This window comes from Poecilia reticulata, chromosome 13 (assembly GCF_904066995.2).
Source record: "Poecilia reticulata chromosome 13, P_reticulata-male-v2, whole genome shotgun sequence".
Taxonomy (NCBI): Eukaryota; Metazoa; Chordata; class Actinopteri; order Cyprinodontiformes; family Poeciliidae; genus Poecilia; species Poecilia reticulata.
The window spans coordinates 12,135,226-12,163,088 of NC_088842.1; the positions used below are offsets into that span (position 1 = coordinate 12,135,226).

Consider the following 27,863-nt stretch of genomic DNA (forward strand, 5'->3'; position numbering starts at 1 on the left):
GTGCCCATTAGGACGACAATTTTCTTAATCACGGCCACTGTCGCTGCTATATGAAACCGGTGTTTCTTGATACGACATCTACGCTGTACTTGACGATACTTACTGTATCCAAGCAATGGTAAAAGAGCAACGTCATAAGGGACTGAATAAATTAGGCTGCAGTTTTACTCCTGTGCTCACCTCTGCTGCAAACCAACACCTACTATAACATTTTTAAGTTCAAAGTTCCCAAAAAAGTCCAGTAAATGTTACTGTGAATACCCGAGTGCTTATTTATGTTAATTATAATAAGTATAACTTTAAAACTAAAGATGCATACTAAAATACATGATATACCAGATTTTAAATGGGATCTTCCTTCTTTTTTACCATGATATTGTTTCCTCTTTTATATGCCTGTTGTTAATGTTGTTGTAAATGTTTAATGTTGTTGTAAATGTTTTAAATTCAGCTTTTGCTGCCCCTACCTCGCCCGTGGGTCTTTGCCTCAATGATCTCGCTGATGCGTCCGGCTCCAACGCTGTTCTTGGCAGCCAGCTTGACTTTGTACCAGGTCCCGCAGCGCAGGTTCTCCAGCTTAAACGAACGCTCTGATGAACTGATGAAAACGTCTTTCCATTCTTCTGTGTTATCTACAGAATACTGTAGCACAAAGCCTAGACGGAAAGAAAGACAACACTCATAATGATCCTTGTTCTTTTGCATCTGAGTCAAAGTGCACAGCCACATGAACAACATAATTTAATGGGGAATTCTTACAGATTTGCTTAGAAATACATAGAAAAAGTTGGGGAATTAGTTATTCTGATCTGATTATTTTTACATCGCAAAAAACTGCATTTTATAAGGGGTGTATACAGTTTTAAGATCTGATGACTTTTGAGAGCTTTGTTGCGGCCATTTCCAAACATGATGATGTAGGTACCTTTACTGTCCACCAGATGGCGATGAAAGACAACCCTTTGCTTTCAGCGAAGTCCAAATAGACAGAAAGTGTTGCTGCTTTCCATCTATGCCGCCATTAGTTACCTACAAACCCAAAGCCTGGGATGGCGCTGACTGAGCATCTATGCAAATGTGGGTTTGCAATATGGTGACTGTTTTTATAATCAGCTTCCTTGCAGAGCCAGCTCCGTCCTGCTAAGGGAGTATTTCTATCTATCCTCTGTCGGTCTTTGCCTCTTCTTCCTGTGTGTTCAATTATGCATATCTGAATGTGTCCACTCTGTATTTTAATCCTTTGTACTGTCTGCTTTCCCCTCACTTTCTTTTTAACAGATGGTGTGACTGAGTCCGAAGCGTCGCATTGGTTACTACGCAAAATTTGAGCTGCGTTTTGAAGTTTTAAAGTCTGCCACAGACAAAGCTGTAATAACGCAAGAAGATACTAACTTAAAACTGATTTTAAAATAATACTGGTTTTGCCACCTTAAAGTATTCGTGAATCTAGCCCTCAGTACCTTTTCTTCATCATTCCTGTGCGAACTGAATGGAAAACTCAGAACGAGCATAAATGTTTACTGTTGCCAATTTAGAATTAATGCAGAAATATTTGTTTATGGGAACCTTGAGCATTGCCTGGCACAGATGGTCTTACAAGCAGGCAGGCATTCTGGTATTCACAAAAGATATACAGATGGGATTATGCATATATGCAGCACAGAACGATGTATGCAAATACCAGAGTGTGGAGAGCACCATTATTTGAAATACAAAACTGCACGTCCAGCACACTGTTTTTATTGCTTTCCATTTGGATGTGGCACATTGAATGCACAAGAGTGTTTTTTTTTTTTTTTTTTTTTGCTTGTTTTTCTGAGGATTTCTTGCAGGTTGGTTACTGGTATGTAAAAAAAAAAAGAAAAAAAGAAAATAAATAAATAAACTAAAATAAAAAACACTCAATTAAATCACTTTTGAAATCTAATTTCTTCAAACCTCATCTTTTTTTAATTATTATTAACAAATACTGCGCAAAATTAAACCCCGGACAAAGTTATACACGATGTTAGAAAATGACCGCACAGCTGATGTTTGATGTGTCATATAGGTAATAACTGCAGCATGAAATCAGACAGCTGAATCTGCAACGCTCCCACCGCCCCCCCATCCTGACAAATGGGATGAACAAAGACAGCAGCTGAAACTTCATTTGCATGCATGCCCATTCAGCCACACACACTGCAGCCTTCCACACAAAGAGATCACCAATAATACGATAATCAGATAGACACACAGTCAACAGGGAAGCATAAAAGCAGGACAACACTCAATGAATTGACAGATCAAAACAAACGCTAAAAATGTGGCAGGCAACAAAAAAAAAACTATCAAAAGAAAACAGTGATATACAGAAAGAAGACGGTAAGAATTTAGTGGTGACTTTTTCCATCAAATATGATCAAAAAGGTACTTATTAAGTAATTAAATTCATATATTGTACACAGTAGATTCATCAAACGGAGCAACACATTTCAAGGGTTTATTCCTGTAAATTGAAAGAATAGGGCTTGAAGGTAAAGAAAAACCGAAATGCAGTTTCTCAGAAAACTAGAATGTTACATAGCATCAATAAAACGCTTAAATTGCAAAACTGTCAGCCTTCTGAACAGCATGTCCGTGTGCCGGACATTAAAGTGCTTCTGGAAAGTATTTACAGCTCTTCAATTTTCTCACGTTTTGTCACGTTACAGCCTTATTATTCAAAAGTGTATAAAGTCAGTCTTGAGATGTTTCTGCAGTTTAAATGAAGTGTACCTGTGGTCAATTCAGCTGATTGGACTTATCTTGGAAAGGCACACCTCCCACAGTGGACATCAGGTCAGAGCTCAAAAACCAAGCATAAAATCAAAGGAATTGTCTATGAACCTCAGAGGCAGGTTTGTCTTGAGGCACGAATCTGGGGAAGGATCCAGAAATATTTCTGCGGTTTTGAAGGTCACAATGAGCTCAGTGGGCTTCATCGCTGGTAAATGGAAGAAGTTTGGGAAAAACCAGGACTCTTCCTAGAGCTGGCTGTAACGTAGAATGACCACTCCTTAACAAAAGGCACACAATAAAGCATTTTTGAGTTCAATTGAATTGGAATTGAAACCAGGCGCGATTCCATCACCAGACCACCAGTGAAGCATGGTGGTGGCAGAATCATGACATGACATTTATTCTATTTGTAACAAAGCTCTATGCAATTAAATTCCCTTTCTGAGGTGACTGGCAAAAATATATTGCTCCTTTATGCAATATTCACATTCTTTGAGATGTAAAGGTAAACCAGGCCAGGGAAACGAGAAGGGGGAAAAGTACTCTGAATCTTATAAAATTGTAAGAGAAAGAAAATGTAAAGCTACATAAAAAAAATTCCAAACTACAACCAAAGTGAATTAAGACTAAAGGAATTAACTAAAACGGTAAGAGATGAGGGAAAAAAAAACACAGAAGAGAAATGGTCAAAAAGAGAAAAAAACTGAAGCTAGAAGTTCAAGCAACAAGAGATCCCAGCAGAAGCAACGTGAATATGTGAGTACGCACTGTAAAGCCACGTCTCATCTCAAAAAGCCAGTCTGGTGTCTTGACTTGTCATGTCAGCTGAATTTATCATTCAGGGCTTAAAGTGTCTTTGAATAGTGCAACAATTGCTTCTAACAATACAATTAACAAGCTAAACACTCAAACTTAAATAAGACTTCAGTACATTTCAACTCAAAACAAAATGTAAAATGTCTGTGCTCTAGAGGTTTGCCTTACAGGCAAAAACCCCTCAACATTAAATAAGAGCCTTTCAGTCAATTTTTTTGCCAGTAATTTAGAACATGCAACATTACCAACTAAATCAGTGTTTCTCAACCTTTTTTGGCCCAGCGCCCCCCTAGCCTTTATCCAGATCCCTCACCGCCCCCCACCAAGGAATTTGCAGGCTACTTTGCACTGACTATTATTTTATTATTAATACAACTATCACTATTGTAGATGTTTTGATTTTTATGCTCGTTTCTGTATTTATCATCAAAAATAATTTCCCAGAGAACAAAAAAGTCATGGGAATAGAAATTATTTTCACAGGTGTCTACGAAAAATGTAATGAACATTCAAGTTAAAATTGGTAACAGCAGCCAGTCAGAGTGGAAAAAATATTCTTGTTTTTTGCCATTTTGTAGTTGTTAAATCTTCCACAAAATGACCAAATAAAAGATGTACAGCAATGCCAGTTTAAACTTTGATCTATTTGATCTATAATGAGCTCTGCAGCATTAAAACATGGATAGAACTGTAACTACATTAATCATAGCTCTTCTTCTCTTCAGTGTTTCTGTCGGTTTCTGGTGGTGCAACTCTGTGCTGCCTTCAAGAGAATGGGACATAAGAGTATCAACCATAAAACTTCACCGAGATGTCATTTACTGTGCAAACCAAAGCTTTCAGTGGAAAAACTAAAGTTTCAGGTCCTTTTAATGCCATACAAATATGAGACAAAAACATGAATTATATCTTTATATAGACCTGTCTATTGATTATAGGTTAATAGTTTTACTGGACAGAAATTACAAAGAACAAATCTGGTTCTTAATCAAATCCTAATGAGTCCAACTGAAAGCGTCATGGAGTCATCAGCCTCATGACATTAACACTGACATGAAAAATAATATTGAAGAAATAAATATATCAAATCTAATTAAAAACATAAATAAGTGATCAGTTCTTTACTGCTGTGGTCTGTAAGATATATTTATTCTCAGTACTAAATGTGGTCTCAACAAACCCATGACATTTCAACAATATTATTTTACCTTTTATCTGGAAATAGTGTCTGTTTATTCTTGCCATACAGTACTCTGTCTTAATTATTGCTCTAAAGGTCTTGCCATACCAGTTTATTCCTCTGTATTTACTTTAGTTTCTTAGTTTATTTTTGCATTTTGTTCTTCATTCATTTCCATTTAGTTTCCTTTGATTAGTATTATCCTCTCTTGGTTTATTAAGTGTTGTGGTACCGTTGTTCTATCACACCCGTTTCATACCGGACCACTTACAGCACCGGTGTTAACGCTATAAAATGAACGCTCTCTATCGTGTAATCACCTATGGAGGGATTTCTTTACGTAAATGGGTTCATTTTTCAGAGGGATAAAAAGTGAGGGTATCGTGATTTTAGCAATTACATGTTTATAAGAGTGATTTTCTGTTGTCCTTCCATGGAAGCGGGCAGCATCCAGACGGACAATAAAACACTTTTTAATACAAGTTGCTGCTTTGACATGATCACAGAACTGCCAAAACATATGTACAAAAATACTCAATAAAACATAAAATATTAGAAAATCAGACACCAGACAAAGTGAATCTCAGCAACGTCATCAGCCTGTGTAACGCTGAACTGTTGCGGTGAAGCTACCAGTAGCAGGAGCGGAGCTGCGCCAAAAGCAACAAACACTGACTAGAAGAAGAGCTGCCATCGATACAGTTGCAGCCAGGCATGATTTAATGATTTAATGTTACGAAATACAGTTTTAGCAAGTTGCTCAAAGTCTAAACTGGTATTGTAAGGTGTAAAGTTTACCTTCGACCAAACGCCCCAAAAAGAAATCCCAGCGACCCCCTTTTGGACAAATTTCCACCAACTTCCTGTCCCCTTTCCTCTAGCCATGCCCAGTGCCACTTGTTTTTAATTCCTTTCTCAAGTAAACATGTTTCTTTACAGGGTCAGACAAACTCCATCTTCTTTCATATCGCATTTGACTTAATCGCCGAACCGAACGCATGCGCTTCTTTTCTACAAACCGTTTTACAGTCATTGGTCAAGAACACGGGAGCTAGAATTCTGATTGGCAGACATCTTTGTGTATTATCTACAGATTAGTTGAGACGGGCCGTTTGGTCCAATGCTCGCTTTGCTTGAAAGTCTGGCCCCCAGATGGAGCTCTTTAAGCCCGGAGACTACAGTTTGGTTGAGGCGGACCGTTTGGTCAAAAGCTGGAAATCCGTCCCCTGGCCAGAGCTCTTTAAGCCCTGATCATTACAAGACCCTGATGTTGGGACAACACAAAGAAACTCTTCGTTTTACTACAGCAGCTCACCTCTGATGGAGCTGCCTCCATTGTCCCCTGGAATCCAGGCGAGGGTAATGGAAGAGGTGGAGGTGGTGGAAACGGTAAGACGAGGCTGATCTGGAGGGACTGCGGAAGAGCATAGAGAGTTCAGAGCTTATTCTTTCCTGCTCCGGCAGAATCATGGCTGCTGATGAATGGCTTGTTCAACAGCTTCTTTTTCTTTTTTTTTTCGTAAATGCCACTTGCTGCAGCTGAACCCATATTCTCATACCTTGCACCAAAAGGTTGACTATGATGGTGTCGAAGCCCAACGTGTTGGTGGCTGTGCAGGTGTAATAACCAGAGTCTTCAGCTTTGACGGATCGCAACACCAGCGTCCCATTGGCCAGAATGAGGCGCTGCCCATCAAGAGTCACTGGGATTGCTGTGTCCTCACTAATAGAAGTGAAGAAACAATTACAAAAGAACAGTGACAGATACACATAGTGCATGGGAGGGATGGTCACCTGTCTTTGGTCCATTTGATGGTAGGTGTTGGTTCACCTACGGAACTACAAGGCAGACGCACCTCCTTCATCCAGGGAGTGGTTACCGTACCTCCAAATGAGAGGATTTTGGCAGGGGCTGATCAAAGGAAATGGATTCAAATGAAAGAAATACATAAAATATATTTAAAGAAATGGCTTGAGGTGACTTGACTAACATACAAAAAGATGTGTGAATAGCTTTATTAAAAAAGTCTTCTTTTTTGTAAGCAATTGGTACACTCCACTATTTTAATTATTCTGTTGCCGTTTCTTTATACCTCAGTTAAAAGCAAAAATAAGATTGAAAAAAAAGAAGTCATCGTTCATTTTGGTACCATAAACCCAAACATAAAAATATTTGCATATATTAAAAAAGTTTAAATAAATTGCATATTAAAGAATAACTTTTTTATTAGTTGGGCCACATTTATTGGTTCTCCTGTTAATACTTTGTGCAGCCTTAATCTGGTAACTTTGTGTGGGATGTATGACTTTAATTAATATAATATTAATCAAAGTTATTAATAAAGTTATTGCATTTTTATAAGACATTTTTCTAAAAAATGATGCTGGTGTAATGAAAGATAAATTTATTTATTTTACTTCAAAATGTGTACACATCTCTACCGAGGTTACAACTGCATGTGGAGGGCTCTGCTACGATTAGCATAGACCCATACGGGTCCCATCAATACAATGTCATTTTTAATATCATCAAATATATAAATCCCTGGATAAGTATAAATCAATGTATTTTTTTATTTGTTTGATAAGCAGACCTGATAGTAATTTTTTATTTCCTGTGATTCATAAGAAATGTAATTTGACTCAAATGTGATGTTATCCATAAAAAAAAAATTAAGAAAAAAATTATGATATTAAAGGACAAAGAAGGAGCATAGAGGACACAAAAACATCCTCTCTGGTTGTCACATAACCTCTTTTTTCAGTGCTACTCCACCACCTGCTCTCTCTTTTTCTTTCCCACACTTGGCGTCTAAATGGTTGTGCTCTAGTGCACTTATGTTAAGGTTAAATTAGGTATCGACTGTTCTAGCCTGGAGGACACCGATTTTTTTTTTTTTTTACAGCTGCTGATCAGATGAGCCTGGCGCTCACACCAGCACGCCAGCAAACCTTTGCCCTCAGAGGTCAGAAGGATGAGCAGATGAAGAAAACAGACAGTTCATTCATACAACTTCTTCCACCTTTGAATCCGAAAGCCTATTGATTAACTGTAACTGACGCGCTCATTTCCTAAACACACCGCCTCTATCTTGGTTTGCTTGGGAGTTCTCTCCACTCCTGTTTAGTCGTTTTCTCTTTCCCCTTTTGCCTTCCTCCTGTTGTCTTTCCTGCCGTCTGCCTCCCCTCCTGATCGTCTCCCTGGCTGGAGGCATTTTATCTGGTGCACTCTGAACTCCACAATCAATAGCACACCTCTGTGAAGTCTTAACAGGCAGCAGCACAGAAGGAATCAAGAGGGGAAAAAAAAACAAACCTGGATACAGTGAGCCGAATAAGGGGCAAAGTGAGAAGAAGCTGAGTGATATCAAGAAAAAACATCCTTCAGGAATCGTTGCTTTTGTTTCTAAAAGTCAGCAAGAGGTTTGAAGAGCAGCAACTACTCCAGATTTAATAGTGTCAAAGTGCTTCATGAGAATGAAAGAAGATGCAAGCAGTAAGAATCAATCAACACAGTCGACTCAAACTAAATGTGTCAGAAATTGCTTTTAACATGATTTTTTAAAAATCTTGTAAAAGCACCAGATAATGACAACTTTCCGCTGTCTTTCAAAAGTACCACATCTGTTAATAATGGACGATATGGCTACATCATCTGAGAATCCTCTCCGAAGAATGAATTACATACGAGGCAATGATTTTTAAAATAGAGAAGCCCTTTGATTTAAAGAAAAAAAATCAAGTTATTACATTTTTCAGACTTGGGAATGAAAGAAAGCAATGGAGCAAGACCTCTGACAAAGTCAGTATCAAGCTGGTATACAGATTAAAGTCCTTTCAACGAGATGCTGCAGAAAGTTCGGAATGAAGTTTAAATTATGTGGTGGAGCACAGTTCAGCACTGTGAAGGCTGCTACACTTTTCCTTAGATCTGAAGGAAAACAAACTTGGCTCTTTGGTAATATCTTTGGTTATGAATGACATGGACACAAGCTATAAGAAGCATGTATGGGAAGCAGGCAACAGAAGACAAACAAATTACTCAAATATCTGAATTTTCTCTCTGTGTTAGTCTATAAACAGCAGAAAATACCTTTTTTCCCTAATTATTTTGCTATACAACCATTTGAAAACTAAGCTTAAATTTAGTTTATTACATTTTATTATTCACTAAATATCAAAATTAAAACAAAACAAAAAAAGTTAGAAAAAACATTACTACAAATAAAGTAGTTACTGGGTTATGCAGCATTAGCATCAGCCACCAACTTATTTTTCTGCTTTAAATAAAAGCAATAAAATCATTTTGAACATTTTAGTTGTATATTTGTGTAAATACTCTGATACCTTGAAAATGAGTAATTTCTACTTACGATACCACTAAAATATTCCTACGTTGCTAGCCATTAGGTGGAATATGTTGTGACTGAAATCTGTAAATATGTTTAGTCGTCGACATCACGGTGCCATGAAAGGGCTCACCCTTTGCAGCGGGCTCCACTGTAACTTTGTCGCTGATGTTACCGCGGCCGGCAGTGGTGACGGCAGCAGCCCAGATCAGGTACTGCTGCCGGTGGTTCAGGTGGGTGATGCGGTAAAGAAGAAGTTCTGGGTTGGCTTCATACTCACTTGGCAGCTGAAAGAAAGCAGACAAAGCATGAGGTCAAACATGACATACAAATCTGGCGGCATTAAAAAATGGTTACTTTGTTCTGATACTCTGGGACTGGTCTAGCAAAAAACAAACAAAACAAAAAAACCCAAAAGAGACAAAAGAATCAAGGCTTATTTTCAGAGATAAGTGGATCAATCTGAAAAGTGAGATGTGTAACTGGTTTTAGTCTCTCCTGAGCTGTAGGGTTCGTCTCTACTGGGCCGACTGGTTCTGTGGGAAGAGTAGCTGTCTTGAAATCTGAAAGACACTGAGCCCCAAGTGGCTTACTGATCTCTGTATGTAGATATATAGCTTTAAATTTAAATGCTTGAAGTGGTTGGCATGACTAGAAAATGACTACAGCAAATTAATATAATTTACCAATTAGGAAGTTTTGCACAATTAGCTCTTCTCCATTAGATTTATGTTTGAATTTGCATTGAAATACTGCATGTATTCCACCTGGATCTCCTTGATAGTCTAACAGATTACCCTGTACTTAGCTTTCCAGATTTTGACCTGATTCCCTGTCCCTGTTGAAGAAATTCGTCCCCACAGCATAATAAGACCACCACCGTACTTAAATAATCAGATGACTTTTGAAGTCCGTTGATTTTACTCTAGATGACTGGAAACAAATACATGCCACCTTTCAGATTCTCATTGTAAAATCATTAGATAAACTTGAATAATTTTTCATCTATTTTGAATAATGAACAACTATGTGTTGGTCTGTATGACATACAATCCCTGTAAGACACATTGCTGTTTGTGCAGCTTGATGAAATGCGATAAAGCTGAAGCGGTACGGAAACTTTCACAGGATACAGTAGATGTGACATGAAGGACTGAGTGAACATCGTTGCTGTATGTTTTGTTTCGACTGTGTTGAGGTAGAACAGATAAAATTATGAGACAAGGTTATAGAGGTTTGGGGGCATGTTACACTTGTTAAAAGGCAAAACTGTCTGAATGTATAAAGCTAGAAAAGTGGGTAGAGATGGGGAAAAAAAAAAAAAAAGATGTGAAGGTTGGACTGGGGGAAGGGGAAACCCCCGTGCCCTTTCCTCCACCGTTCTCCTGGGAGGACAAACACAGATATGACAGAGCAAGACAACAGGGAACCGACTAATGAGTCAGTTGGAGATATCATGAACAGTCATATCTACAGAAGGGATCTTTGATGGAGGAGAGGCGAGGAGAGTCACATAAACAGAGAAGGAGACATGGCTATAAAAAAACACACCAACACACATAGACGGAGGCACCGGCACACAAATAGATGCGCACACAGAGTGGCACACACGACCTGGAGGTGGATATGTAATTGCAGTGTGTTTAACCCGGCCATGTGTCTGCTGTCTAGACATGTACGCATCACTGTCCCCTCAGCACACACACACACACACACACACATGCACGCACGCATACAATCTCACATTCACAGAGAGAAAAATCACTATTTTTTCTTACTGCCAATCACGATTCTCCTACCCACCAATTATACCTGTATTCCCTCAACTCCTACTCCCCACCTACTCTCCAGCTAACTCAGCCTTCTCCTGACACACACACAAACACACGCACACACGCAATCCAGATGAGCAGACACACACTTTCACACAGTCGTCCTTGGCCATTCAGTCCATTTCTGTGCTTTCATCTATGAATAGAGTCATAAAAAGAAAACGACATCACAAATGTAACATATTTGTGCGCCGGCATCATTTCACATCTTCCACCAGCTAAATCACGTTTTACCACACCTCAGTGATTTAACACTAACTTACATTTCTGACAGACAGCAGCTTGATGAAAGGAAGGTTGCGATACAGGAGTCAAGTGGGTTGAAAAGTCGGAGAAAAAGTCACACGAGTAAGATCTGTGAAAGCTGCTGAGCTCAGATCTTTTAGTGCCGAGTGGTGCAACGAACCTCGGCTGGTGGCCGGGACACCGGTTTGACCGGTAATGATGGTGACCAGTCGATTGGAAATACTGAAAAATAAGACATCTTCCAATAAGTAAATTCAACTTCATAAACTACACAATTATTTGTTCCGTTATTTACTCAAAAATACTGTTGTTTAGAGAATACTCTCCAACACCCATCTCGTTTCCTGCTACAAATAATGATCACTTACTGAAAAAAAAAAAAAAATTAAATGTTAATTTCTTACATTGTACTTCCTTGAGAGAACGTGGCATTGCCAGTACAAAGCTTTACAGAAACTGGCCATCCATTTCTGATTGGTGTATGTTTAGTAAGTACAATGCTTTAATCAGATTTATGTCTTTGTTTTTTTTTTTTTTACTCCCACGAACAAGTCATCATTGTCAAAATGACTGAAATTTGTCTCTAATGTGTTCATTCCCTTTTGTCTGTGCCATTCTTATCTGGTTTCCCTGCCTCTTTATCCAATGCACCATCTCTTCCTTCCCTTCACTGCTGCTCATCCATCTCCTCATTTTCCTCTGTCACCACTTTTCCCTATTATTCCACTTATCTATGCATCTATCCACAGATAACCCAGTGCGTTTTCAACAGTTCCCTCATAATCCCACCTCCCTTTAAATATTTCTCTGCACATTTGTCTCCATATCCTCTGCGGTGAGTGGAGAAAAAAGGATGGATGGATGGATCGACACATGGAAGGAAGGATGATTGTACAGTGTAGGTGGGAAAATCTTGGGAGGAAGGATTGACAGAGTGTGCACTGCTGTAACGGATATTAAAATATTCCTCTAGCGTGGAGATAGCGGTGATCCGGGGAACGATAGAGCAAGATAATGAAAAGAGGAACAAAAGTACTCCCCGCGCGGAGTGTCTGACCCCCCCACCCCCCGTCCGTCCCTCCCTCTCTCCAGTCGCACTCATTTACATAGTAATCATCCCAAACTCTGCATGGGAGCTTGGGAGACAGAAAGAAAGGCCGAAAGAAAGAGATAGATGGATAGATGCATAGATATAAAGAATGATTTGTGAGGGAGGGAGGTAAAGAACAAGATGGATTTATTTTTTTCTTGAAAGGTCCGCGGGGTGCATGCGTGTACTTGGATGTGTATCGATGGCAGATGTATTTCTTGGTTTTGAATTCACACGGTCATAAAAAAACATTAAACGCATACTGTGTATGAATGAAGCACTTCGTCCCTGGCGCGATAAATTTCAGAGTGTTTTTCTACTTAAATGTGTGCATGTGTGTGTGCGTGCGTGGGAGTGTGTGTGAGAGAGAGATAGAAAGAGTGGGAGTGAGAGTGTGTGTTTGCTCTCGGCTTGTTTTCCACCCAGGTTGATGAACAGATGAGGTTGTCCTGGCAACGTGATGAGACGCAGATATGTAAATGAAGCTGGAGGGTGAGCTTGCATGCACACACACTGCAGTATGAGGGGAGCTAATTTCACACACACATCTTGCTGAGACTGCAGCAGTAGGCCTCTGACACACACACACACACACACACACACACACACACACACACACACACACACACACACGTGCGCGCACACACGCGCACACACACGCACACACACACACACACACACACACACGCTTACAGCGAAACAGACACATGCATAGAAACTCAGAAACAACAAACGCAGTACAGCCCTTAATTAAATGAAACTGCCACCATCCACACAACATACAGAATGCACAACAGAAGGTCTTTCTGTTACATCCAAAAAAATAAAAAAATCTGTCCTTGCTCATTACTTATCCACATTAAAGCCTCCCTCTTACCAGTTTTTAATCATTTATCAGTACTAAAATCCACCACACCCCTATGGTAACTCACCGGTTGGCCGGATCCGGAGCTGGAGCAGTAGATGGTGTACTTGCGGATGATTCCATTTGGTTTGTGAGGGGGTAGCCATGACACTACGACACTGCTGGCAGAGGAGGGTACTGCTTTAATGCCAGCTGGGGGTCCGGGATCTGAATCACACAACAAAAAGAAAAGAAAAAAACATCATCGTAAGACATTTATTCCACATTAAAACGTAAAATTTTAACTATCTTGATCAATTTTGCGTATTAGTGGAGTAAAATAAGAGAGTTTGGAAAAACAATGTTTGAAAAACATTTATTTTAATGCAGTGGAGAAGCAAAAAGCTCAGCCATAATTACGTGACTCATGTAATTGTGGCTGCAAAGACGTAAATGTGTTCTTTCAGTCAGAATGCTCCAGCTTTGATGGCTTTTCTGGTCTGAGTCTGCGCTGACCAATGGGCAGCTTAAGCCACTCAAGACCGTAGAGATGAGGGCGGATGACCCGAGAGCTCCCGCTCACAATCCTTAACTGCACTGTGTCTACTGTTGATTGTTTGAAACAAGTTGGGTAGCAATCTTTAAGTAAAAATATTATATTGTCCAAAAATCCTTGGTAAAATTGTTAAGAATAATGCACCAAATGATGCAATTGTCTTATCTCTCACCATCTTGTAACGGAGTTGAATAATGTTGCCGCATGATTTTATTTCAAGGCTGTAAACTACTTGCCATTATACCAACATGTCAGAAGCTGTAACAGTGACAGTACCAACCTTTTACTTGTCAAAGGAGAAAAAATGGCTTTGTTAAATGCTTGAGTGTGAGGCAGCAGGAGTCTTATGGAGGGTTGTGTGGTCTTTTGCAGAGTTGGGATATTAGGACGATAAATTATAATTAACATTTTTAATAATTAGTATTTCAGCTTGAAATGCTCTTCCCTAAATATTCTTTGGCCTTTTCACAAAATTATCTCATATCAGCTCCAGCATGAAACTAATACTGCACGTCTTATTAAACTGTCTTGGCCTTTATAAACGGAGCTGGTCGCAGCCTCAACAATGCATGCACATGCATTTGTGAAAAACTGCCGGAAAACAAAAATATTTTGTAAAAATGAAATGCTGCTCCCACCCACCTCACACCTATCCACGCTGTTGTGTGACCAACGTCCCTGTTGAATAAGCTGTAGACCTATTTCTACCCTCCATGCTGCTTTGGTATATTAACTTACTCAGGCAGAAGAAAGAAGTATCTAAGGCCTTAGATGAAAGTGTTTTGTGAAAGTGGCTTCAAAATGTATAGAATATACAGAATTAAACATCAAAACAGTGTCGCTTAGACATTAGCAGAGACATTTTAGTAGTAAAATAGTAGATTAGTCTGAAATAAGATATGTTGGTTTTTGTAGAAACACTTTTTTTTTTAACCACGTATCGTTTTACAGCCAGTTTCACTACAGTTTTATTTTCTCTGGTATATTAATCATTTGTTGTTCCATTAATAACTGTAAACTTTCTTATCAACATATATCCAGTAAGATGCGACCTGACTCTGCCAATATTCCAACATAATATTTCCAGATATTTTACTTAAACAATGATTTACATTAAAAACCAAATAATTTTCTTTGCTTTATTTTCTCCACAAAACCATCTTATGTTTTTGTCAATCTGCTGTTGAGCATCAGTGTTGTGCACAGATGTCGTGCTGACAAGGATTCAAAAATAAACCTTTTGTTTTATACAAGAAAAGCCTTTAGTTGTGACTTTGCTCTTGGCATGAGATTTGACCATATATGTAAAAAGTAACACTGGAAGTGAATTAATGGCAGAGATCGCACCAATAAAAAAAGAAAAAAAAGAAAGAAACATTCCAGTTCAATTAAGCTGGAATTTCTTTTAATTTTTATTAGCGTTAGATGTGTAATCATTTTAATTTGGTTATTTTCAACTATTCTACATTTACAGCAACAAAACTTAAATGCAATCGTGAGATAAAAACCACAAAACTGCTAAAATGTAAGCTAAAACCAAAACAACAAATCAAAAAGAAAAGAGCCCTGGGTCTCCAGGACCTTACAAAAAAAATATAACATAAATAAATGGCCACGTTAAAAGTTCTTATGCCTTCTGTCCAGTGTGTTTGGGCATCCAGGAGACAGAGGCATAAGATGTCAGGCTGAGAACTGTCTGTTTGCACAATTTCATTGCAAACACTTTTCCATGTGTTACATACAGAACCGAAGGCGAAAGGAAGGGTTAAGCCGAGAGAGACAGATAACGTTTGTGAAGAGGTTGCCCCTGGACACAGTGTCAACACATATCAGGGGTAAAAAAGACAGACTCCGACAGACACACTCAAAGACTAAGAAAATACACACATTTGAAGAGCTCTTGCGCAGAGGCCAGCTCATAAAATGGAGATACGGCAAGGAAAAGAGAATAAAGGCCTTTTTTGAAATGACACTTCTTAGAATCTCTACTCCCCCTTCTCCCCTCCCCACCCCCCATCTCTAGCGCTCCCTCATTTTCTCCATCTCGAGACGCCTGCCTCCTTCACTGACTGGCCCCAGGGATGGAGAGGAGAGGCGGATACGGATGTAATCCACAGCCCGCCAGTGTAAGCACAAAATTAATTCTCTCTAAGCCACAAAGAATTAATCCCTTTCCTCTTGCTTCGTTGTGAGCTACTCGCACACAAACAATAACGAGCGCCGCACACATATGCAGTGATACGTGCACACCAACTCAAAGACTTGTCCACATGCAAAGACGGTTCTAACCCCCCAGATGCACACACATACCCACGTATTCACACACACCGACTGACACCCTTAGGGTTCTTTGCAGCACACACTTTTTGGCTTCTTAATTTTCATTAGCACTGGTAATGGCACATCAGAGCACAAAGAGGTTGTTAATCAGCAACCTCAGCCTTACAAAGACCCCCTCTACACCCGCTGGCTCCCTGCCTCCCACGCTGCTGCCTAAACTGGGAGGAAAAATCCTTACAGCTGCTTCACAAAAAAACAAAAAAAAAAAAAAAAAAAACCAGCGTCAAGGTAAATGAAACATTATTCTGGGTAATTTAATTACCTGGCTTATCTAAACTGATGCAGCGAATAAATGCAAACTTACAGTCTTCACGGGTTTGGATGTACAGGACGTTGCTCCGAACGCCGTCTCCGGCCTGAGTGAAGGCCAGAACCTGAATGCTGTAGTTGGTGAACTTCTCCAGGCCTTTGAGCTCCACCTGCTCCTTGGTGGTTGTAATGTTTTGCATTTCACCCCACTCTGGGAACAGGATTGGTGAAAGTCAAACTCTAAACTGAGGCGTCAAATAATCGCAGTTTTGAGTATTTACAAGCTTCTCCACACAGAAAAAGACACATTTTTATCTCTTACTTAAGAAACAGGATATTTCTTAAATTCAGAAATATAATATCATAAGCTTGTTTAGGTTTTTGGTATAGTGTACCAGATTTCTTTTATTAAGTCTTGTCAGTTCAGACTCCATTGATTTGTGTAATTTGCTTAATGACTAAAAGTCACCAGAAACTGAGATCAACTTAAAAACACAAAAATATAATTAAAATGAATTATTTTGACAGACAGACAGTCGTACCTCCGTCTGGGAACACAGCCCAGAACACAACACGATATCCCTTCAATACACCATGGAGAGTCATTCTTGGAGGTTCGGCCCAGTTGATCACCGCCTCGTCTGACGTTACGGAGATGGCGCGTACGTTCTGAGGAGGCTGACTAGGCACTAAAGATGAGAGAGAAAGACGTACGTATTGCTTACTTTAGCATTTAACCACAAATGTCTAAAAGCTCAACTAAAAATAACAGGTATTCACAAAAGGACTAAGTTGTTACTTTTCAAAACAAATAATTTATGGAGGAGTGACAATGGAGAATACATGGTTTTGTCCAAGGAATAAACTACCGTACAGATGTGGTTGCACCTTTTCAGATTTCATACAGGCCTGTATAAGTGGAAAGTTGACTACAGAAGTCTCACATGGGCAGTTAATCAAAATGTCAAACATGTAAAACAGAGTAGTGACTTATAAAAACAACAAAACCCCGCCATGCTTCTGCTTTGATGTATAGGATAATCTCTCCTTCTCCTTACAAGCCCCACTCTGTCTCTTCTAGCCCAGGTGTCTTTGGTATTGGCTGCAACTGACCACCAGCCATTCAGGCTTTGAATTACTTCCACTGTTGAAGATGAACACAAGTCAACTTGTGAGAGGAGTAAGGACAGGAAGAGAGGAAGAGAGTTGACTAAAAGACGGCATGCAATCAAAGGAGACGGTGCCAAGTCCACCAGAGAATTTCTCTGCAGCTGGTGGAGAGAGTAAAGGAAGTGAGGAGGGGGGAGGACGGAGGAAGGGAGGCAGAAATAAACGAGGGCTAGAAAACAAAAACAGAGCTTTGCATTAATAGATCTTTGAAGCTAATGATAAATAATGAGGATGCATCAAAAGATAGCCCAATATCCATATTTAGACCTTGCACAGAGGCAAAGTAAGAATTAGAATGCAGGCAAAGGAAGTAGACGCCTAAAAACATCTGAGATGTGGCTTTTGCTTAGCTGCTCAACAGATTCATACGTCTGTTAGAATGATTAGAAGGAAAAAAACAAGAAGTGCAGATTTTTTTTTTGGAAAACCCTGCTAATATATTGAAGGCCATTGTGGTCTAAATCCACAATAAGGACTAGATGGGGAAAAGAGACAGAATATAAATGGAAGAATTGAGGAGGAGAGTTAAAAGCAAAAGGGGAGAAAGATGAAAAGAGGGAGCAGAGAGACAAAGCACTCAGCTGTGGATAATTACAGCAGGAAGCCAGGAGAGGGAAAGAGAGAAAGACAGACAGAGAGACAAGCTAATTATAATTATTTTTAGTATGCTTGTTGGTATCATTATTATCATAATGGCCATCAATATCACTGTCGCCAGGGTTACAACCACAGGAAGGAACCAGGAGGGCTATGTCTCCTCTGGACCAATGAGGCTCAGCCAACTGTGGACAATTATGCGACGCATGTGTTTGTGTGTACTCGAATGTTTAGTGCGTAACAAAGAAATCTGAGAATTGGATTAAAAATAAATGGAAATATATAGCACGCTATATCATTCAGAGCAAATGCACGAGCATAAATAAAATAATCAAAAATTGTGTTCTTTGAAGCCTGAAAAAAAAAAAAACAACAACATTGTTTTCTTTATGTATTCATGTGATGTAGCTTTTGTGGTTAAAAAAATTAATAAGCTTGTAATGTCAGATTTATAACAATGACAAATATTACAGTTTGGTTTTTTTGTAATGTTTTCAGGTATAAAATGTGGGACATTTTGTGGGTAAATTATCTTTTTTAGCCAATAACTTTAAGTAATTTTCTATATTTCACTCTTTCTCTGCTCTTAGCTGGGCCATCTTTGGTAAAATGCTTCAGACAGACCATCAATCATTCAAACTGTAAGCACTCCATTTAATACCAGTATAACATTTAATTGACTGAAAACAAAACAGCAAAGCTGTAATATAGATGCAAAGTTGTATTAAGAGAGAAAGAACATGAGTCTACAATCTCTCATCTTCCTGTCATGTTTTATACGAAGTCTAAGTAGATCAATGAGTTTTTACTCCCAAAATATCAATGTCAGTCTTTTTATGTGGCCTGGCAGAGTTAATATGAGCTGCTTTATTTCACATGATTGATTGTGTGTGTGTTTTATGTACTCAAGTTTTTGCTTTAGTTGTGTGCTTTGTGCATTTTTGCATGGTTGCTTTTGTTGCTAGAAACTTAAAGAAAATGTCCGTTTTACATTCTTTTAATAGACAATAAAGAGTCTCGTCTTATCTAATCTGAAACCCTATTTGAGACACTCTATCCAGCTTCTATTTGCAGTTTTAGTGGTGCCAGTGTCAGCTCTTCTGATCAGGGTTGTGAAGAACTCAGTGTTTGAATGTACATTTAAAAGTCTTGGTACACACAAAATAGTGGCATCATGACATCTGTTTGCAGAAATATCAAAAATAAAAGCGACATCTATGAAGTTAAAGAGTCTCCTTGGGGTTCGATCCTCGACATAAATTCTGAATACTACTTTTACAAAGAGATGTTTTTAATGCCGTAAGCAAAACACTCCGAACTGGTTCTCTGGCTGTGGAAAATGAAGAACAGGCTCTTGCATCAGTCAAGGTTTAGCACTGTTGCCACATTTCAGAATAATCTCAAATAAGGTGCAAGAAAGAATGTTATGGCTTTTGATTAAATTTCTTGAACTATTGTACTAAAAGAAGCATTTTTAATGAGTCTATGCACAACAATCACGTGAATGGTTGGAATGTGCTATTGAAAATGATGCCTTTTGACATTAGTGACACTGTTGCATACCTGACACATAAAAAATTTTCCAATGCTGTCCCCAACTGTGTTATACCAGAAAACATGCCTTAGCAGCTCATTTAATCATTTGTTCACTCACTCAGAAATATTCTGTTTACCCCTCAGTAGTCAGGGGGCACAACAGCTTCTCCACATGTATTTACTGAGATCACTCAGTTTCCTGCAACGCACTATGCTGTGTTTTTGAGACTATCTGTGTCCTTGGTGCAGAAGCATTTGAATTCTAGCAGCACAGCATTTGTTGTTGGATAGAGAAGACAAGAGAGAATATAACAATTGTGGATTGCAAATCAGAAAACTTGACTTTATTGTACGAAGAGAAAGCTAAAACAAGGGCAAACAAAATTGCAGTACAGGTCCTTCTCAAAAAATTAGCATATTGTCATAAAGTTCATTATTTTCCATAATGTAATGATAAAAATTAAACTGTCATATATTTTAGATTCATTGCACAACAACTGAAATATTTCAGGTCTTTTATTGTTTTAATACTGATGATTTCTGCATACAGCTCATGAATACCCAAAATCCCGTCTCAAAAAATTTGCATATTTCATCCAACTAATAAAAGAAATGTGTTTTAATACCAAAAAAGTCAACCTTCAAGTAATTATGTTCAGTTATGCACTCAATACTTGGTCAGGAATCCTTTTGCAGCTTTCAATGCGGCATGGAGGCAATCAGCCTGTGGCTCTGCTGAGGTGTTATGGAGCCCAGGATGCTTCGATGGCCTTAAGCTCATCCAGAATTTTGGGTCTTGCGTTTCTCAACTTTCTCTTCACAATGTCCCACAGATTCTCTATGGGGTTCAGGTCAGGAGAGTTGGCAGGCCAATTGAGCACAGTAATACCATGGTCAGTAGTACCAGTGGTTTTGGCAGGTTGTGCTGAAAAATGAAATCTTCATCTCCATAAAGTTTTTCAGCAGATGGAAACAAGAAATGCTCCAAAACCTCCTGATAGCTGCTGCATTGACCCTGCCCTTGATAAAACACAGTGGACCAACACCAGCAGCTGACATGGCTCCCCAGAACGTCACTGACTGTGGGGGCTTGACACTGAACTTCTGGCCTTTTGGCATTTCCTTCTCCCCAGTCTTCCTCCAGACTCTGGCACCTTGATTTCCGAATGACATGCAAAATTTGCTTTCATCCGTAAAAAGTACTTTGGACCACTGAGCAACAGTCCAGTGCTGCTTCTCTGTAGCCCAGGTCAGGCGCTTCTGCCGCTGTTTCTGGTTCCACAATGGCTTGACCTTTGACCTGGGGAATGCAGCACCTGTAGCCCATTTCCTGCACACGCCTGTGCACGGTGGCTCTGGATGTTTCTACTCCAGGCTCAGTCCACTGCTTCCCCCAAGGTCTGGAATCGGCCCTTCTCCACCATCTTCCTCAGGGTCCGGTCACCTCTTCTCATTGTGCAGCGTTTTCTGCCACACTTTTTCCTTCCCACTGAGGTGCCTTGATACAACACTCTGGGAACAGCCTATTCATTCAGAAATTTCTTTCTGTGTCTCACCCTCTTGCTTGAGGGTGTCAATGATGGCCTTCTGGACAGCAGTCAGGTCAGCAGTCTTACCCATGATTGCGGTTTTGAGTTATGAACCAGGCTGGGAGTTTTTAAAAGCCTCAGGAATCTTTTGCAGGTGTTCAGAGTTACTTTGTTGATTCAGATGATGAGGTTAACTGCTCGTTCAGAGAACATTTTCATGATATGCAAATTTTTTGAGACAGGGATTTTGGGTATTCATGAGCTGTACGCCAGAATCATCAGTATTAAAACAATAAAGGACCTGAAATATTTAAGTTGGTGAGCAATGAATCTAAAATATGAGTTTAATTTTTATCATTACATTATGGAAAATAATGAGCTTTATCACAATATGCGATTTTTTTGAGAAGGACCTGTATATGTAGATCAGAGAAAAAAAAAAGAAGCGAGGAGGTGATATGATTCATAGCGCTGGCAGGTTAATGTTTATAATGATCCATGCTGTTTAACTTGTTTTGCTACTGCTGCTCAACAAGAGATCTGAATCTCTATGATGAAACCTGATGTGTGTTATGTTTGTGGTAAACCTTACCATCCTCCAGTGTTGTCGCATTGATCTCTGAGCTCGAAGGTCCTGTGCCTGCTCTGTTGAAGGCCTGGACAACCACACCGTACTGAGCAAACTTCTTCAGGTTGTCCAGGGTGTAGACCTCACTGTCCCCAGTGGATTTCATCTCAACAATGCTGTACTGGCCGTTGCTGCCGGGGCCGTTCTCTCTGTAGCCAATCTGGTAACCGCGGATAACCCCGTTCTGTAGCTCCTTTCTTGGAGCCTGCAGAGAAATGTAGCAAGAACAAACCAAAAAAAAAAGAAAAGTGTATTAGTTAGATATGGCATTTGGTGCCTCCAGCTGCTATTGGAAAATGATTTTGCCTGGTGCAGTGAGACCGAGATATTATAAAGGTGTCTGTGTTGCTTTGAGCTTGCAACAAAGACACTTCTTGACTTGGTCCATTTTGCAAAATGAATGCATCAACATACCCCTTCTAATGCTACATCTGGTAACTTAACATATTGAAAAGCAACTTTAACATAAAAAATCCTAACACTGGCATCCTGTTAGTTTTATAAATCACTCAATGGCTTAGCACCACATTACAATAAAGATCTGTTGTTGTTGTATCAACCTTCCTGACCTCTCCGGTCTTCTGGTTCTGCTCTGCATCCCCAGAACCAGAAAAAAAAGCAGCATTCAGCTGCTATGCACCACAAATCTGGAAAAAACTTCCAGAAAACTGCAAAATAGCTGAAAGACTGAGTTCCTCCAAATCAAGACTAAAAACTCACCTGTTTAGAGATACTTTGTACCATAAAAAATGAAACATTGATCAACATACTCGACGCGTATTGATGAATTTGATCATTTCACTTGCCAAACTGTAATGTTTGTCACTGGTTTCTCAATTGTCGACTGCATGTTGTTTTTGTGACTTTTTAATTTTAATTTTCGTGTTTTATGAAGTGCACATTTCAGGACTTTGTTGAAATAAACTTGATCGATTGATTAACTGAATAGACAAGCTTGCTTACAGGAACTAAAACTATTAAGAAAGCAAGACACATGTTGTATAAACTTGCCTTCCAGGTCACGCGGATACTTTGAGAGGTGACCGGCTGAAGGACAACATCCATTGGAGGACCATCAGGCTCTGTGCAGCGAGAGACAGAAAGTCAAAGTCTGCGTCATTAATCCCCATTAAAACAAACACAGTTAATGTTTTTACTACTTCTACTACACCTTGTTTAAAAAAAAAAGAATTCGAACATTAATGCAAAAATATAGATAGTGCCGTTCATAAACCTACGTGCTTCTTCGGTGCTGATGGTGAGCTCTTTACTGGCCTCGCTCTTGCCTATCGCGTTGTACGAGAACATACGGATACTGTAGACGGACGCAGGGTGGAGGTCTACTATGTTGGCCTGATTGTTTGTGGGAGATATGTTTCGAGTGGCATGCTTCAACTCCCAAGTATCTGTCAGAACAAAAAATGAAATAAATCTAATTTCACCAACCAACAGTTACTGTTAAATAAAAAAAAAAAAGCTCTGTTGTGTCAACAAGCGGTCTAGTTGAAGTTACCTGTCTTGTTTTTGTACTCAATGTCATAGGAGGTGATGACGCTATTCCCATCAAATCTTTGTGTCCATCGGAGATTCATGCTACGATCTTTTACTTCTCGCACTTCCAGCTCTGGAGGGTCTGGAGGCTCTGAGAAATTTAAGGAGAATTCAAGAACAAAATAACACAAACACACCAGCTGGTGCAACCAAAAGCGGATAAGTGTTGGCAACACAGTTTTTAATTTATGAGAAAATTTTGACTTGAACGAATACCTTGCACAGTGAGCTGGATAAGGCCTCGTCCTTCTCCATAAGAGTTGATGGCATGACAGGAGAAGAAGACTGAATCTTCACGCTCTGCTGGCTTCAGCTGCAGACAGAAATGCAGAAAGAGACAAAACGACCCTTTCACACTGCTGGAATGTTGTGTTGGGAAGAGTCTTCATGATGGTTTCTTCTGTTTCCGTTGCGTGTTTGTTAGAGATCGCTTAGGAGACACTGCATCACAACATCAGCTGAAATTATGAAAAGTCTTTGATGCCTGTCGTGAATTTTGATTCACAATTTGCCATCCAGCTACTAGATCAAAGTTTCAAAGTTGTAGTTTTGTTCATTTATGATTGTTAATTATTTTCTAATTCTTAGTGCATCAAGAATAATCCTTAAAGGACCCAACACAATATCAACACCACTGTCTAATGATTACTAAATACCTCTCTTCTCATTACTGACGTTACTAATAATGCGAGTAGTGATTGTTTTAAAAATGTACTTCCATTAGTTCTGTTTTTGTTGTTGTTTAGATGTAATTACTTTATTCATATCAGAACAATTTGAACCCCGTTTGTTGTTATGGTACATTACAAGATCGGTAACATTAAACTAAAACGCAATATTAGTTAGGTGAAAAAACAGCGAGAAACAGTATGTCTATAGTCAAGATTAAATATCTTTTTACACTAATACTGTGTGAACTGTATATAATTTTACATCTTATTCCGGTGTGACTGGTCAGACACTCAGAGGCACTAGTATGCATTCTGGTTTAGGGGACTCAATACTTTCACGAGGCATCGCTAAAATTCACTATGTGTAGCCCAGGAATGCAGACCTTCACCAGTTCACCCGTCCCACCAAGGTAAAACCTCTAAATAAAAACATTTGTGGACAACAGGAAACGCGGAAAAAAAAATTAAATAAGCAAAGAGAAAGCTATTTGTCAAAGATGTGAGAAAAAAAACACACAGTTATCCGATTTCACCAGCTAGACGCTCTGCTGTAAACAAATGTGTTTTACCTTGAGAGTAGACAACACCTCGTCTGTCTTTTCGTTGGGGCTTGTGGTTATGGAGTACCGGGGGTTGCGTTCTGGGTCAATCACCGTGTCACCTCTTTCCCAACGGATGATGATGGGCCATTCTCCTCTGGCTGTGCAGTTCAGCTCCTTCACGTGCCCCTTCTTGGCCATGGTGGTGTTGGGGTGACTGGTGATCATTGCTGGGACTAATGGAAGAGAGGAAATCGAGTGCAAGATGAAAGGAAGGTGTGGGCAAATGGGCAGAAGCAAAGGAAATCACTAAACAGATAGGGATGCTGGATGACAGTGAGAGATAAAAGAGGAACGAAAGAAAAGTCGAGAGTAAGTGGATACTAAGCAGAATTTAAGTGAAAAGAGAGACAGAAGTGAAGGAGCGGAGAGAGAGGTGGCAGAGAAAGGAGGAGCTCAGAGTAACAGAGTTCCAATGCATTAGAGCAATGAAGAGCTGTGGTCATTGAGGTAAAGTCAATAAACCTCCTTTCTCATTCTCCAATAGTTAACATAAGGGGAGTAAGTGAATGAAGAGGCAAAAACAATACACTCCACCTTTCGTGTACGATACACAAATCCCTCACATACTCAATCTTCTAAGTCCTACACGCGCACACACACACACACACACACACACACACACACACACGCAAACACACAGTATCGATCCGACGAAGGTTCTGCTGTTTTGTTTTCATCACTTATTCATCCCACTCGCCGTCTTTTCCGCTTTTCCCTCTTCTCCGCTGAGCGAAACAGACAGAATTGAGGGAGGCAGAGGAGGGGAACGGTTTAATCAATAACACTAACACGAGAAGGAGAAAGGAGTGCACCGGCGAGAGCGGGGCAGCCCCGTGGATAGAAAAACATGTTGAGAGCAGTAGATGCAGTTATCTGCACCTTGTTTTACTGGATTGTGTGCACGAGTGTCAAAAGCTGCCAGATATCAAGCTTAACGTCTCTCTTGCAAGAACAGCTGAATTGCGAGATCAATGCGCTGCAAGTTACGGAATACATTAGCCTTGGATGGTGCTGTACTTGACAGTAATAACCTTTGTTTTTTTGGATTTATGAGCGTGCGCACATATACTGTTTCCTTTTCATTTTTACACAGGGCTTGGAGGTTCCTGACAGGCAGAGCGGGATAGAGTCATTGATTACAGATAACGATCAAGCTCAAAGTCTTTTTGACTGTCTCAACACAGATCCCATGAGTCAAAAGATCAATGGCTCAGTTATCGTCCCACTTTCTATCGCAGGTTTGCAAACAAACTGATCTTCCCCCCCCCCCCACCCCCTCTGCTAATCGTCACCTTTGCTTCATCAATCCGAAAGTACTGCGAGCTAATTTATTGGCTTGACGTGGTTAGTGAGTGCAAGGATGCTAATAAAGCAAAATCGGAGCGTTCTACATGTTCCATCTCCACTCCTACCTCATTTCCCCTGTGTGCGTTTGTATACTCACTCTTAACAGTGAGGACCATACTCTTGCTGATGTCGGAGCCCACGCCATTGGAGGCCTGACAGAGGTAGAAACCTCGATCTTCCTCCAGGACATGTCTGATCAGCAGGGAGCCATTAGTCATGATCTGAATGCGGCCAGTCAGAGGAACCGGGTGGTACTGCTGTGGGTTTCCAATCCCAGCTAGACAAAAAGGTGAGAGCCAAACGGGGAACGTTATTGTGAAGTATTTTTCAGATGAAAGTTGACAGAAGAATATGACACATGCACATCGGTGTGACAAGAGGTTTGTGTACCTAAAGCTCCTCTGGCGTGCTTCCACATGACCTTAGGAGGAGGGTATCCGTCAACAGAACAGTTCAAGATTGCCGATTTTCCATAGATGCCATCCTGGTTGTTGGGCTGCACAACAAATCGTGGAGGGACTGGAAAATCATGAAAAAAAATGTACTTCAGTACAAGTCAAAAGCCAGTTAATTTCAATTCAGGTGAGGGTCAAAACTTTTGACTTGAGTGTATTTGAGATTCTATGCGAGTCACATACACCATCATCTGCATTCATGTGCATAGGCTAAAAATAAAACTTGGCTATTTTCTTTTAACGTATTGCAAATTTCTCAGCTGCTTTCAGAGCTGAGAAGTGAGGATGAGTCAGTTGTTGCAGGCCTGTTTTTACTGTGATTACAAGCTGATTTCATCCATGTGCATGTATGTAGGACTGTTTAGATATATCAAAAGATTTTCCATGTTGCTCGGCTTACAACATGGATGGCCTTCGTCTGATCTGAAAGTGTAGCAGTTTAAAAGTGAATTCAAAACCTTGAAAACATGAGCTGTTTTAGATGACAGAAATCCTTATGCTGACTCTGTTCTAAGTATCGACGCGCTACACCTTGTTCTTGGAGGCTGAGATCACTCTGGCCACCATCTGTTGTAATGAATACATGAATGCTTGTAAGTGTAGTCTACTCCACTTCAAACATTTGAGCAATAATATTAGTATTTGGTGTAATATATGGCTCCATAAACTCAGAATATATGTGTGAAAGACATTAAGGCTAATGATTTAAAATAAAAAAACTATAATTTATTCCAGATTTATTGTTTCTTTTTATTTCATCATTTCTAAAAGGGAATTAGCAGTTGCTTTACATTGATTTTAAATACTTCCAACAAGATTTACAATTAATCTTTTTCACAACTAAAAGTGACTTTACAAGGTAAAAACTGTTTTATTACAGACACATCCACGTTAGAGATGTTAAGAATAATCTCTTATCAGCCACAGGGTGAATAGCTGTTTGCCTTTTTTTTATTTTATTTCCCAGCTCTCCTGAAGCTAACTTTTTAATTATAGCCAATATTTTTGTACTTCTAGCCCTCTCCTTTGCTTACCTGTAACTGTGAGCTGCCTCTCTGTGCTGACAGTAGCAGCGTCGTTGCTGGCGATGCAGGTGTAGTTGCCGTTGTGTTTGAGCGACACTTTGGAGATCTGCAGTGAACTCATGAACTCCTTTGTGTCGATGGTGATCCCCGAGGAGGGCACGATCTCCTGGCCGTCCTTACGCCAGGTGATTCGTATGGGCATGTCTCCAGATGACACCACGCAGGCGATGTACATCAATTTACCGATGGAGGTTGGGGGAAAGTCAAACGGCTGGATCAGCGGGGGAACTAAAAGGGTCAGAGACAGAATAAATGAAAGAGAAAAACCGAGGTAAAGGAATGAGAAGGGTGTAGTTGAAGAAAAAGAGGATGTGCAATAAAAAAGGAAAAAGTGCTTTAAAAGAAAATTAAAATAAAGCCCATAGAATCACTTATTTTCTTCTGACAACATCATTAATATGTCCTTCTCTGTTAATAAAGTAATCTAATA

General features: G+C 39.7%; 1 protein-coding gene across 2 annotated transcripts in view; it reads right to left on the reverse strand.

The window, feature by feature from the left end:
• The window catches only part of dscaml1 (Down syndrome cell adhesion molecule like 1), a 117,626-nt gene that overhangs the window by 11,254 nt on the left and 78,509 nt on the right, over positions 1-27,863 (reverse strand). For both annotated transcript variants that reach the window (XM_008425715.3, XM_008425714.3), the window contains exons 10-26: positions 27,383-27,661; positions 26,284-26,412; positions 25,991-26,170; positions 24,514-24,719; positions 23,490-23,586; positions 23,236-23,364; positions 22,961-23,128; positions 22,734-22,804; positions 21,687-21,927; positions 16,805-16,951; positions 16,318-16,473; positions 13,206-13,345; positions 9,239-9,392; positions 6,551-6,668; positions 6,316-6,479; positions 6,072-6,170; positions 468-656 (exon numbers count right to left, since the gene is read on the reverse strand). In XM_008425715.3, coding sequence (XP_008423937.1) covers positions 468-656; positions 6,072-6,170; positions 6,316-6,479; positions 6,551-6,668; positions 9,239-9,392; positions 13,206-13,345; positions 16,318-16,473; positions 16,805-16,951; positions 21,687-21,927; positions 22,734-22,804; positions 22,961-23,128; positions 23,236-23,364; positions 23,490-23,586; positions 24,514-24,719; positions 25,991-26,170; positions 26,284-26,412; positions 27,383-27,661 — 2,667 coding nt within the window. The remainder of the gene's footprint in view (positions 1-467; positions 657-6,071; positions 6,171-6,315; positions 6,480-6,550; positions 6,669-9,238; positions 9,393-13,205; positions 13,346-16,317; positions 16,474-16,804; positions 16,952-21,686; positions 21,928-22,733; positions 22,805-22,960; positions 23,129-23,235; positions 23,365-23,489; positions 23,587-24,513; positions 24,720-25,990; positions 26,171-26,283; positions 26,413-27,382; positions 27,662-27,863) is intronic.